This window comes from Artibeus jamaicensis, unplaced genomic scaffold (genome assembly GCF_021234435.1).
Source record: "Artibeus jamaicensis isolate MK-2021 breed Jamaican fruit bat unplaced genomic scaffold, CSHL_Jam_final contig_233, whole genome shotgun sequence".
Classification (NCBI taxonomy): Eukaryota; Metazoa; Chordata; class Mammalia; order Chiroptera; family Phyllostomidae; genus Artibeus; species Artibeus jamaicensis.
In genome coordinates, this window is record NW_026521486.1 from 5,341,034 (window position 1) to 5,355,335 (window position 14,302).

The 14,302-nt window shown below is 52.4% G+C and overlaps 1 protein-coding gene across 2 annotated transcripts; it reads right to left on the reverse strand.

The window, feature by feature from the left end:
• Window positions 1–3,813: 3,813 nt before the first annotated feature.
• MCHR1 (melanin concentrating hormone receptor 1) lies at window positions 3,814–7,217 on the reverse strand. 2 transcript variants are annotated; one of them, XM_037160070.2, is made up of 2 exons: window positions 6,960–7,217; window positions 3,814–5,652 (listed from the first exon to the last, which is right to left on the reverse strand). In XM_037160070.2, the coding sequence occupies exons 1-2, from the start codon at window positions 7,039–7,041 to the stop codon at window positions 4,685–4,687; spliced, it is 1,050 nt and encodes a 349-aa protein (XP_037015965.1). In that variant the 5' UTR covers window positions 7,042–7,217; the 3' UTR covers window positions 3,814–4,684. The 2 variants fall into 2 exon arrangements, with proteins under 2 accessions (XP_037015965.1, XP_037015966.1); XM_037160071.2 differs by lacking the exon at window positions 6,960–7,217 and adding an exon at window positions 6,523–6,591.
• Between the last annotated feature and the right edge of the window lie 7,085 nt (window positions 7,218–14,302).

Genomic DNA, 14,302 nt, shown 5'->3' on the forward strand with positions numbered 1-14,302 from the left:
GACTTTATAATGGAACAGACATAGGGAGCAAAAAAAGAGCGAGGGACATAATGTGCTGGAGAAAACTGGGGAATTTTGGAGGGTGAGTGGTAGGAAGATAATGAAAACATGCTTTCCATGATACCGAGTCGGGGATGGCAAAGCTGTCGTGTGGACAGTAGGAAGTATTGGACTGGCGGTCAGTGAGGGAGATCGGGATTTGGGGGCCAACAGAGTGTCAAAGAGACAGAGATGACAGACGGCGGCCACGGACATTCAGAATTTCTTCCTCTTCACTCCACTTCCTGAGGAAGGAAGGAGAGTTTGGGGGGGCCACCAAAAATAAGCTCCCCAGCAAAGCTCTTGTTCGCAGGCAGCCAAGTGAACCTGGGCAGAAGCCAACAGGGGAGCAGCTGCAGCCCACCTGGCTCCCTGGTGGGCACTGGCACCGCAGATGATTGGCAGCAGGGGAGGGTGAGCGGACCGGGAAGCAATGGGATGGTGACCGGGCAGGGCAGATTGTGCTCAAGGTAAGGGGCACAGCTACCGGCACCGGAGCACAGGACCGTGGAGCTCCTCACAGTTACCCTGTTTATCCCTCGTCTGACAAGACAGAGCTTCGTCAAGTGTTGGTGATAGAGCTGGCATTTAGAATTTCAGCCTCTTGTTTGTTTTACCTAGCAAGATCCAAGAGAGACTGGGATGAATCAAACTCCCTTGTTTTTCCCTTTCGTAATGAATTGGTATGGCCCAGGCTGCAGTTACAACCTTGTAATTGCAACCACATTGCAAAATAGACCCCAGAAGAAACTGGGAACACAGTATGTGTCCAGCTGAGATATCCCCTTGGTTCACCCATGTAGGGCGTCCATCATCAGTCCCATAAACTCCCCTTAAACACAGGGCTCTTGCACAGATCATTCCTCTGCCAGGAAGGCCACCTCCCTTTTTATATTCCACAGTTTGGTGGGTGAAGTGTCGTTTTGGCTGAGGTAACCTCCCAAAGGCCCTGTCTTCAGATACCACCATAGTGAGGGTTGGGTCAGAGTCAACAGAGTCAGTCCACAGCAGGTAAGACACATGTTCACAGCAACACCATTCATAATTCTAACACAAGGTGGACACAGCCTAGATGCCCATGGACAAGCAAATGAGTAAACAAAAGATGGTATATACATAAAATGGAATATTATCCAGCTTTAAAAAGGAATGAAATTTTGATACATGCGATAATGTGGATGAACCTTGAAGACAGTATACTAATTGAAATAAAGCAGACACAAAGGAACAAATACTGTATGATTCTACTTCTGGGGGATCTCAGGAGTAGTTACATTCACAGAGACAGAAAGTGGAATGGTGATTGTACTGGGCTGGGGGGGAGCAGAGAAAGAGGGGAGTTTGTGTTTAATGGGCACAGAGTTTCCGTTTTGGGAGGTGGGAGAATTTGGGAGACAGGTAATGGCCATGGCTGCACAATAACATGAATGTACTTAATGCCACTGAATCGTGCACTTGAAAATAGTTAAAATGGCCTTGGCTGGTGTGGCTCAGTGGACTGAGTGCTGGCCTGTGAGCCAAAGGGTCTCTGGTTCGATTCCCAGTCAGGATATGTGCCAGGGTTGTAGGCCAGGTCCCCAGTTGAGGGCATAAGAGAGGCAACCACACATTAATGTTTCTCCCTCCCTTCCCTTCTCTCTAAAAATAAATAAAACCTTTAAAAAGAGTTAAAATGGTAAATTTTATGTTTGTATGTGTGCATATATCTATATCTATATCTATATCTATATCTATATCTATATATATATCTTTTATTGTGGTAAAATACAAATGTCTTCCGCAGGAAGGTATAAAATCAAATATAAAATTTAACTTCCTATTTTAAATGTATAGTTCAGTTGTTATATATACCTTACCACAGAGAACACAAGTAGAATGAAAACGGATGATATAGGAAACAAACAAACCAAAATACCATGGCTCATGCCTGGTGCTCCGGCCGTGATTTCTCTAGTGAATGTCAAGAGTGCACGAGACTTCCATGCCTTCGTTTGTGAGGTCATAAGGCCCTCAGCTGTGGAATCCTTCTACCATAGGGGATTTTAGGGACATACTCCTTACAGTTGGAGAGGAAATATTTTTCGGGAAGCAGATGAGGGAGCTGTATGTGACCACTCCCTGTGTTTGGGGGGTGATCTGAGGGGGCCCCATGGGAAAGACAGTATTTGTCACAGGAGGGAAGGGAGAGGGAAGCAAAGAGATCAACTGCGTGGTCTTCACCCCCTTCTTGCACTCTCTCGAGCTCAGGGTGGCCCACACAGTTCCCCAAAGTGCCCTCAATCCAGAGCCCAGGTTGAATGGGGAAGAAAGGAGAATTGCATTCATTCCTCAGGCCTGCCCACCAGCCTTACACCCAGTCCTCCATTCCCTCTAACAATGTCAGGGAGATAATCCCCCAACCCACCAGCAACCCACCCTCCCCTCGCTGCTTTTTATCCAGTGGCACCTCAAGTGTGTTCCGGCTACTTCCGGATCAGGCTGAGGACAGTCCCCCCACCCCCATTATAGTCTCCTTGCCTCTGTTCTCTACACTTCTTTGCCTCTCCCCTAATCTTCCCTGTCTTCTGTTTGCATCACTACCCACTCACTTTTCTGGCTGAACCTACTTCGCTTGCATTTAAGGTTTCAACATGAGGTTGGGAGCCGAAAGAAGGGGTGTTGCTGTCCCTAGGAGTTGCTGGGCCCCCAGCAGGGTGTTGGGCCACCAGCAGATGTGTACACCCACCCACCTACGGAGCTGTTGACTTGGTCAATTCCATTTCCTGGGAGAGGCCACCTCACCTATTTTCCTGGGAGTGGGGGTTGGAGCTAGAGCCCTGGGCTAGACGAGCAGGGACAAACCAGATTCAGGAGACCAGGAGATAGGAGTTGCCTGGAGGCTCCCCTGGGATCTATTTTCTTTTGTTGGACGTGCATCTAAAATATATTTGGAGTTTAACTGTGGCAGCTAGAGACCTCACTGTTAGTGGGTAAGGAAAAGGAGCCATCAGCCTCTTTGCTCCCCTGCACAGGTAGAGGGGTACCCAAAGTGAGAAATACTACTAAGGATGGTGATAAAAAGAGCTCCCGGGACCCAAAGAAGCTGCCCAAAAGTGCAAAAACGGGCTACCTGCTGCAACTGTGTAAAACAACAAGAAAAACCTGGCAAGAAGAGGCAGTGCCGGTGCACCTTCTTTAAAGGTGCATCTGGACGAGTTGGAGGCTTGGAGGCTCACAATTTGCTCCCACTGCCTCATCAACGTCTGCTCAATGGTTAGAGAAGGACTCTTGGCTCGGCCCCTCTCGCTGAAGTAGCTGAGAAGCGGCATCCTTGGCCGCCACCCAGCGGCTCCGTCTGGAATCTTCCCGCCCAGTGTGACTCGCACCAGATCTTAGCAGCTGCAAAAAGCAGGCTCCGGCTGCCCTGAGAAGCCAGCCCCACCACCCGTGACTCAGTGGGGGGGAATTGGTGGTGGGACTTGGGGCCTGAGGGGCCAGCACTGGTGACAAACTAGTGCTTTTGAGCAGTAGAAGAAAGCCGAGTTCTGAGAACAAGCCCAGCAACGGAATTGTAATAGAATGAATCCATACGGTAATTTCGCTTGTGTCACGGAAGCCTCCCCGTGGGGTTAGACAAGCAGATTCCCCTGCTTTCTGTTTCCTAAAATGTAGCCTGAACCAAGGTCGAGGTTCCAAAGCCAAGTGATCCCTCTTTCCTTTTTTGCCACGCACCCCCACCCCACCCCCAAGCCCAAGCAATTATACAGCAGCATCCAGAAAGACGTGGGTGGAGATTATCCTTTATTCATTTTTATTTTGAAGAGAAAAGCCACAGCAAAAAAAATAATAATAATGGTGCCAACACACTATGTATCAGAATGACCCCTGTACATGCAGGACACTGATGGGCACTCCACTCTGGAATCTGGTGATTGACAAGTGTGCCCCACGGTGATGATGTGCCCACAGCTGCAAAAACCCCTTATTCTTCCCTACTTTCTAAATTTCAAGATACTCCCCTCCACCTACCCCGGTTAGCCTTCTCACTCTCAGTTGGATCTTCTAGCAAATTGGACTTTTACTCTTGTGGGCTCAGAGTACCCCCCACCCCCAAACAATAAGCATGCATACCCTAGAGGTACAGGGAAATTGACGCAGGATGCTGGAACACGAGATGGCATGCTTCATTTCTCATCATCCTCCAGCTCAGGAGAAAGACTGCCTCCGACCTCCCAATGAGAGATGGAAGGGCGAGGAGTCCACAGCACCTTCCCAGCTCCCCAGGGCCCGTGACACTCCATGTGGCCCCGCTGCTCACACCCCAGCCCTGCCTGACTTTAAACAAACCTTTCTCTTGGGGAAAAGACATTTGGGAGCTAGCCACTGCAGGGCTTTAAATGATCATTTAAAACAAAATTTCCTTCTTGCTCAGTTTCTGTTCAACTCCATCCTGCTCTCCCCAGGGGATTTCTGACACCTGAAGCCCTCCACCTGGCTTGGAGCCTTCCCAGAAAATTGCAGGCATGTGGAAGGTGTTTGGTGGTGGCAACCCCGCACCACCCAGCCTCCCTGCATTCTCCCAGCACGGTCTTCGGTTTTTATCATCCCTCCCCGTGGTCTGCTATGGTTTCCAGACGCGGAGGTACCCAGGGAGGCTGGGGAGGCGTCAGGTACACTTGCTTTCTGTCCTCTCCTCGTCGTGGCTGACGGCTCGGAGCTGCCCCTGGGCCGCAGGCTTCACCGACAGGACCAAGCGTTTGCGGAATGTCTCACAGAGCACGATGTACACGAAGGGGTTGAGGCAGCTGTTGGCATAGCCCAAGCTGATGGCCGCGTTGTACAGGTAGACAAAGGTGAGTGTTGGGCGGCTGATGGACAGCTGGGTCAGCTGTAGCACGTAGTAGGGCGCCCAGCATACGAAGAAGACCAGGCAGATGGCAATGGCTGTGCGGGTCACCCTCTTTGTCCGCAGCCGGATGCTACGTTGAGAGGCAGGAGCCACGGAGGACGTCATGCGCTGTAGGATCCTCACGTAGGCAGCCGTGATGACCACAAAGGGCAAGGCAAAGGCCAGGAAAAACTGGTACAAGGTGAACCAGTAGAGGTCAGTGTCCGGGTTGGGCAGACGGATGCCACAGCCCACAGTGCCCCCAGGGAAGGGGATGAGCCTGGCATAGAGCCACACGGGGGTGATGCTGACGAAGGAGAGGGCCCACAGGAGGCAGATCACTAGGGTGGCCACAGAAGGCTTCCGGAACTTGGTGGAGGAGATGGGGTGGACAGTGGCCAGGTAGCGGTCGATGGCCATGGCGGTCAGGATGTAGGTGCTGGTGAACTGACTGTTAGCGTCCATGGCCGTGATGAGGGTGCACATGGTCTCTCCGAAGTGCCAGACGCCATTGCCCATGAGCTGGTGGATCATGAAGGGCATGCCCAGGAGAAAGAGGAGGTCCACCACCGAGAGGTTGATGATGAAGATGTCGGGGACGTTGCTGCACCAGTGCAGCTTGGACTTCTTCACCACGGCGAAGATGACCGTGGAGTTCCCCACGATGCCCAGGAGGCAGATGGTGCCAAACACCGAAGGCATGATGATGTTGATGTAGGAGACACTCCCCGTGCGAGGAGGTGGCCCTGGGGACAGAAGGAGCAGTGGCAGTGGCAGTCGCTAGACATGGGCTGTGCCCTCTAAGAGCTGACATCCTACTGGCGCACTCAGCCTCCAGCGACACGCTTGTGTACTTCTTCCTCTGCCGTTCCAGCTCAGTGTCCACCCTTCTCCTGGAATTCTTTCCCACCATTCTCGCTCCCCACACTGGTGCTAACCTATCCTGTCCCCTCGCCTTCTTCCACCGGTTCCCTGGTCAGTCCTACTAGACTGTAACGCACCACCTGTTAGTTAAAGGACCCAGTCCTTTGCCTCCTGCATTGTTTCGGAAGACACAAGAGTCAACAACCACAGTTGTCTGCAAAGAACTGCTCTGTGGGCCCCAGGCTTCACCAGGAAACCTCATCAAAATAGCTAGAAGGACAAGAGAGAGTGTGTGTGTGTGCACGCACACATGTGGGCGTGTGCACGGACTTTCCTCCCCCTGCTTGCAGCCCTGATCATTTCATGTTAGAGATTGCTGGTGGGAGCTGTGCACTGCTTCCTGGGCATCTCTGTGGGCGACTGTCCTGTGGAGGCTTCTGCCCACGAGGCCCGCAGCCCTGCCCTCCCCTGGGCTCCTCTCAGGGATTTCCTCGGGCCCCCATCGTCTCAGCCTGAGCTTCCCTGGTGAGCAGAAACTGAAGCTGCTGTGTTGCAGCCCAGACCCTCAGAATTTTATTCTCAAAAAACCTTTCTTCTTTTTCCTTCTTTCCCTTCTCCCTCCAAGCTAGAATTCCAGGGCATCTCAGCTCTGGAACTGTCAGGCAGTTTGGTTCACCAGGAAAGTTAATCCCTGAGAGTTGCCCCTTCCGGGGCCTTCCCCAGGGGCAGCTGGGATGGTTCAGACCCCTTACTGTAGTGGGAGCCAAGAGCCAAGGGCATCGGTGAAGGAGGGAGCCTCCAGCTGCCTCCTCACATGCTATTCTCCAGCTTCTCTTGCTGGCTTTTCCAGCCTGGAATTTTTCCTGCAAAGCATATTTGAAACTCATCATTGAGCCTTCGCCGCTAGCCACCATCCTTGCCAATTCCTTTTTTTTTTTTTCAATTTGAGCCAAACTGACGACATGCAGGGCAAACAAGATCTCCAAAGCTCCCCTTTGTCACTTCTGAACGTGCCTTTGCTCCAGCCCCTTGGGCCCCTGCCTGCCCCGCCCCCTTCTCCCCTTCCCTGCAAGCAAAGCAGACTGCAGATCTTCTCCCTAAGAACTGTAATAAAGTTTCCCAGGCAGTTCGGTTCAGAGGTGAAACCTTCCCATTTCCCAACCCCAGCTCTGCAGAGGGACATACTCACCGGCCAAGGTGAGGTTATCGGGGCCATCCGAGGTGTTGCTGGCATTGGGGCCATTGGGCAGCAGCAAGGCTTGCAGGTCCATCCTGCCAGTGCCTGTCGCCTGCTGGCCCGTCCGCCCACGCAGGCTGCGGCAGCCTCCGACGCCTGCCTCCCTGTCCTGGAGCACCAGCCCCACAGTCCCGAAGGGGGTCTTCCAGGGCAGCCTGGCAGCCTCTGCTGCCTCCAAGCCCCACTGCTCTTCCCACTCCCTCCTTCCCGGTTCCCACTGACATCACCTAGACACATTAACATTCGGAGGCAGATAGATGAACATTAACCTCTTCAGTCCCGCGCTGCAGCTCCCGCTTCTGCCTGCCTGCAGAGCCAGGGGCCCAGGCCACTCCAGCAGGGAGGGGCTGCCTTCCCTCTGGCTCGGAGCTGCGTCTCTTGCGCTCACAGGGAGTGCTGCTGTCTCCAAGCGATGTGTCTGCAAAGGCCAGTGGGCTGACTCTCACTGGAGGGAAGACAGAGCCCTGCCTGGCCTGCGCCCTAACCCCAGGTCTGCATGACTGGGCCAGTAGACCACCCCCGGGCCCTGCCTGGCGGCCCATGGATTCCAACCATCTCGCTGGTGAGACTGCCAGTGTCCTTTCGACACTGAGGAGTCGCTGGCTGTGGCGCCTTTGACCAGTGCTCCGAGGTGACAGGGCACTCCATGCTGCTGATGGCCAGAGTCTCAGGGACCAGAGGGGATAAACGGTCTGCACAGGATGAGCATGGACGAGACTCACAGAGGTTTTATTTTTCTAAATGCTCTGCAGTCCTTGAGGTTTTTTACCTGGGATTCCTCCAAACAAATTTCAGAACATCGACCCCTAAAGAGATTGTCAACCTGGAGCAGCCTTAGAGGGCAACGCATGGAGCGAATTCTCTGCAGAGGTGCCCTGTGGCCAGCCCTCAGGGCCCCTCCTGGCCGAGAGCTGCCTCCACACCCACTGCCAGACTCAGGAGCTGGGGGTTCAAGGTTACCATAGTCTGACTCCTACACACTTCTCCAGTCTTATGGACTCATTTGCTTCATCCAGCAAATATTTATTGAGCGCTTACCATTTGCTAAGCACTGTTCTAGGTTCTGTAGTGAAAACAGAAAACACAATAAAGTCCCCGAGGCCCTGTCCTCATGGAGATTACGTTCAAATCGGGGAGGAGACAGAAAACATACCAAAAAATGAAAAGACGGTTAGGATCTTGGTACTCGGTGCTATGACAACTAAAGCAGGGTGAGTGGCCCAAGGAGCAGCAGGGAGGAGCAGGTTGCTGTTCTGCACAGGAAGGCCTCTCTGAGCAGGGTTTCCAGAAGAGCCCTGAAGGAAGTGAAGGGGGTATTTGGAAATGTCTGGAGGCAGAATGTTCTTGGCAGTAGGACCGGCCAGTGCAAAGTTCCTGAGGCAGGAGCGTGCTGGGTGACCGTGAAGACCAGTCAGCATGGCTCTGGGAGAGCAAAGGGAAGGTTAGCAGGAGGTGACATGAGAGAGGAATGAGTGGGAAGGCTGGGATCTGTCGGGTCTTGTCAGCCACTGTCAGAACTTTGGCTTTTCCTTTAAGGGAAATGGGAGTCACTGGGGGCTTTCGGCTGAGCAGGGATATGCTCACACATGTTTTAAGAAGATCAGTCTGCTTCTTGGCAGCAATTGAAACAAAGTGAGAATGTATTTTAGTGCAGCTTCCTTTGAAAGCAGAGGCTGAGACAAGGACTCATGTCCACATGGCTTTTCTGCCAGATGACCCAAAGGGCAGGCATGAGGGAGTGGGGACAATGAGACAGGAAAGAAGCAAAAGTCAACATAAGGGTGCATTATCAGTGTTGCTGCTGTGGACATCAGGAGTTCAAATTTGCTGGGGTTTTTGAACCAGGCACAGACTGGCCCCTGGAATTTCCCCCGTGACGCGTAGGAGGCAGGGACATTTCCCCAGCTGCCCCGTCCCCCAGGGGTTGAAGGTTGCTCCTGAGGTGTTAACTCTGCACATCTGGGTTCCTGGGTAGAGCCGGTCTGATGGGATCAAGATTCAGTGGGGCTGAGAACAGAGAGCTGTGCAGTTCACACTTGAGGCAGGAGGCTGTCAACACAAGTGAATTTTGTGCTGGAACTGAGACGGCCTGGAGGCGTTGAGGTCTAAGGCAGGAAGCACAAGGTGCACACATGAGACAAGACACTCCGGGCACAAGCTCAGCTAAGCTCACCCACAGCTGCCTGCTGCAGCTAGCGCTGGAGTCAGAGGTGGCCGAGAAAAACCTGACATCGGTTACCAGAAACATCCAGTATAGAAGACTGTTGCAATAATCCAGCTGAAAGACGATGGTATCTTAGGTCAGGGAGGCGGAGGTGGGGAGAAATGGTGGGTTTCTAGACATGTAGAGCCCAGAGGATTTGCTGAAGAACTGGACAAGAAACGTGCAAGAGAAGGAGGCATCAGGAATGACTCCTGGGTTTGGGGCCCAAACAACTGGCCGAATGGAGTTGTCATTTACAGAGATAGAGGAGTCTGTGGGAAAAGAAGATTTAGAGGAGGAATTAAGAATTCTGTTTGTGTATGTGACATTTGAGATGCCTGTTACAGCAGAGTGGAAATGTTGGGTAATAATTGGGTGAGTCAGAAGTTCAAAGGGGAGGTCATGCCTCAGGACATCAAGTTAAATGATGACACCGGATGAGCTCATCTAGGGGGTCAGGGTGAATAGGGAAGAGTTGGGAGGACTTAGACCGGGCACACTCCAGAGTTTACAGGTGGGGAAACTGAGCCGTGTGGTCCACTCTTTCCCCCTCTTCCACCTGCCTTAGTGTTCTCACGTCCATCCACCCTTCCAGTCATTCTGGAGCCCCTGCCAGGTACCCGGTTCTGTAGGCTCTATAGATACATTGACGAAAAACAAGTGCCAGGTATCAAGGAGCTTACAGTATGGTGGGGAGAGAGAGAATAACAAGCGAGTTAATAAGGGAACATGTCCCCTTCAGGGTTTAGATCCCGGCAGGTCCGGGTAGCTTAATCACGAAGCGTGCCTCTGGAGTTACGCCACCCCTGCCATCATCTGCACCCTGCCTGACTGACAGAGCAGCGAGAGACTCGGGAAGGGTGGGATTTAGCTTTCTGGCCTTTGCGTGCTCGGTGGTGGTGGTGGGTGGGGAGAGGAAGAACGCTGAGCCAGTCAACCCATGATGGCAGCCACCAGGCTGATTTCTCCTTGTGGTAGGCGGCACCAGGGGAATGAATGGAGGGATGGGGGTGACTGGGGTCCTTTAGAGAGCAGAGTTAAGGATGTCCTCTTTCAGGAAGTGTTCAGGTGGAAGCCTCAGCATCCATTCCACTACAAACGATTAATTTAAACCAATCACAGCCCTCTCGTTGCCCTTGCCAGTGACAGTCTCCAGGATGAGCTCGTCTACTGGATGCCCACACACACCTCTTCCAGTCCCATAGTCCACATCTAGTTTACATGCCATCTATTGCTGCAGTGACCCACTCTGCACTGTCACCGACCGAGTTCAGGTACAGGAACAGGTTCAGGTATGACCCGGAGGTGCTGCGTCTCAGGCCTGCACCCTGTGCCTTTTACCCTCTGTTCTGGCTCCTCTCTGTTGTGGTCGTCACACTTGGAATATGGGGACCCATGGAATGTTTATGTGTGAGCAGCCCAGAAGTACAGGGCGAGCTAGCACCCCTTAGGGTGAACTTTTGACCAGTGAGGGGTGAAGCCACCAAGAGATGCTTTTTCCTTTTTCTCCAGGATATATGGTCCTAGGACACTTTTCATTGACTTTTCAGTAGTCCCAGGGGATAGAGTAACTGGTCACTTGCAGTGGTAGACAACTCAAAAAACTTACATGATGCTCCCGGCTGCTCTGCTTTGCTCCTTAGTCCTCACTCGTGATTACTAGAACCACACATCTGGGTGAGATACCCAAACACACCTTTGCCCTGAGTCTGTTTCCTGGGAACCCGAGGCTAAGGCAGTGTGTGACCCATTCCTCCCAGTGACAGCCAAGGGGAGTAGTGTTGGGATGGAAGGCATTTGGCAAAGTTTTTCTTGTTCTTACAAAGAGGACACAGGAAGAGCTGGTCTCCTTTGCCTCCTCTGAACTTGGTTGCACCTGGACCTGATGACGCGATGCCTGGAACACTTGCAGTGATTTCTAATACTTGTGGCAGGTGAAAATATCCCCACTGATTGAATCACTCAGGGTGTCCTGAGAACACGGGACATACTTGAATGGGGAAACAAAGGAATGTTTGATGAAGGGCCTATTTGCCAAGGTTTGAGGTATGGTTAAGGGAAATGAGAAGGAGGGTCCCCTAGGGTCACAACTCTTCAGCCTGAGGCCCAAGAGGAAGGGAGCTGTCTGGGCAGCTGTGGCACTGTGTGAGGGACACAACTGGCTGGGTTGGAGCCAGAGGAAGAAGTAAACTGACCTCACTCTCCTTGTGCCCTCTTGTCTCTGCCTGCAGGTGCTGTCCTTAAGGGTCAGCCTTCAGGGGCCCCGAGCAGGGTAGATAAAAGTAGAAAGTGGATTGTGAAGGTGCAAATGGAAAATCAGCCTACTGACCCAAGGGGAGGCATTCAATCCAAGACAAGGTATTTAATATACATTATTTTGTTATTAATCTTTGAAACACCTAGATATTTAAGGAGCCTCCTCTTTTTAAAAATGTTTTATTTATTTATTTTTAGAGAGGAGAAGGGAGAGAGAAAGAGAGGGAGAGAAACATCAGTGTGTAGTTGCCTCTTGCGTGCCTCCCTATAGGGGACCCGGCCTGCAGTCCAGGCATGTGTCCTGACTGGGAATTAAACAGTTACCCTTTAGTTCACAGGCTGGTGCTCGATCCACTGAGCCACACCAGCCAGGGCTAAAGAGCCTCCTCTGACTGGATGGGTTTTCTGGGAGCAGAGTCTGGACTGGAAGAGGTGTGTAAATGTGCATCGTGGGGTGACCTCTGGGAAAGGAGGAAAGGGCATGCATTGGGAAGGGGGGACCATAGACGGTGATGCAGGCCTGACAAGGACTCTGCAGCCCTGTGGGACGTCCTGGGCACAGCAATGCCATGGTGAGTGGAAATGGCAAGGCCCTAGTCTACCTTCCCAGTTGGTGGCCAGGAACCGCTCAAAGAGTGTGAGCCCAACTGGAAAGCTGAGGCCAACCTTGAAGGGACCAGGCACCATCAGCTGAACCACAGTTCTTGCCACTGGACAGCTAGTCCTTTCCTGAAGAGGAATCAGTGGGGCATCATCATGTTGGCGGCAGCTTTGTCCCTGCCATAGCATGGGGACAAACCAGGCCAGCAGCTGGTGGTTCACTTCCTTTATCTACACAAAGGGCTAATAATACAGCTCAAAGGTTTGGGTGAATGTGCGTGGACTACAGAACAGGCTGTTTCCAGCTCTGCAAAGGGACATTTGGGGAGCCAGCGGGCGGCATCTTCCCCTGGCAGACGTCCCCAGCTTTGACCTTCCACGTGCTCCTTCCACTGAGCATGCGCAGGCAGGGTGATGCAGGCCGTGCCTATGGGCCGCAGCCTGCCACGAAGCCAGGTGCTGGGATGCAGAGCTTTGCAGTCAGTATCACCAACGCCCCCGGGCAAAGCCACACTGCCCACAGCCTCCCCTGAGGACTGAAGCTTTGACCTGCTCCCCTCCAAGCTCTTGCCCTGTTGCTCAGCCAGCCCTGCAGAGTCATGAGGAAGAGGAAGCCTATGTGCAGCAATAAACCTTTTGCCCTCCCAGCCGTGTGCCCCCGTGTACCACACCCTACCCAGACCTCCTCAAGGGTTTGGTGTAGCTCCCTGACTACCCACCTGTCCTGGACTTCGCAGGGCTTGGCTGCTGTCTCCATGTTTTGCAGGCTCACCAGGGGCCACTGCATCAGATCCTCTCTTGTCCCCCTCGCTCCTGCCTTGCCTCTTCCACCGCACCCTCCACCAAACGGCAGGAATAGTCTTAAGACAAATCTTATCACCCTACTCCACTGTTGAAAACACTTGAGTGGCTCCGAATTGCTTTCAAAATAGAGTTAATCCTCTCACAGAATGTATTGGATATGACATTTTTCTGGTTATGCACAAGGTGACCCTCCAGAAAACCAAGACCTTGAGAAATGCTTTGGGAGGGGAAGTACCAATGGGTCTGAACAGCCCCAGGTGGGAGCTGCTGGTGGGACAAGCAGCAGGTGAGGGTTTCCTTATGTCAGTGGGATGCACAGGCCCCGCGCTGTGGAAGGCACAGAGCAGCACTGAATTTCCAGAGGAAAGTGGGCATTGTTTTTTTAATAGGCAGGGCCAGTGGAGTTACCAGGATGTCTAACCTGCAGAGACTGACATGGGTAATTGATCACGGAGTCTCTAAAACCAGAATACAGGAGCCGCCCACCCACTGTGTTTCTATTGGCTGTGTTGGGTCTGGTAAACAGGGGTCCGACTGTAGCCACAGTAGTGGTGACTTTAGACAGCACAGTCCCTGCATTGATTCCGAGCCTGGGTCAGTCACCACCAGGCCTTGGAAGGATGTGGAAAGTGGGCGGTGACTCCCAAGAAGGGGGTGCAATAACATGGTACGGATGTGCAGTCATCCCTTCGTATCCGTTGGGGGTTGGTTCCAGGACCCTCACAGGGAGCGTACTCTACAGAGGCTCAAGTCCCTTAAATAAAATGACACAGAACAATGCATACAGTCAGCCCTCTGCACATGTGGCTTCACAACCATGATTTGAAAATACCGTTTTGATCTGCTATTGGTTGAATCTGCTGATGTGAGCCCCGAGCATGTGGAGGGGAGACCATATGTTTACTGAAAAACACCTGCATATAGTCCTGACTGGTGTGGCTCAGTGGGTTGGGTATTATCCCACAAAGCAAAAGGTCACTAGTTTGATTCCCGGTCAGGAAACATGCCTGGGCTGTGGGCCAGGTCCCCGGTCGGGGGCGTGTTAGGGGCGACTGATTGATGTTTCTCTTGCACATCAGTGTTTCTTTCCCTCTCTTTCTCCCTCCCTTGCCCTCTCTGTAAAAATAAATAAATAAAATCTAAAAACACAAAAACATGACCCTGTGTATAAGTGGAACCACACAGTTCCCACCTGTGTCGTTCAGGGTTCAGCTGCACCGCGACTCTACCTCCAGCCTTCCCCAGAGGGACCTGAGACCATCTACCGGGTAACTGTGCGGTGAAAGATGAACACTCAGGCCTTTTGGTGATCACTAGGCAATGGCTCTAGCTAATATTAATTCCCAGGGACCCAGAACTCCAGGGGCTCCACTGGTCAGCGTGGGAGTTGAGGTGGGTGGAGTAATAAATGGAGGTGGAGTAGAATGACTTC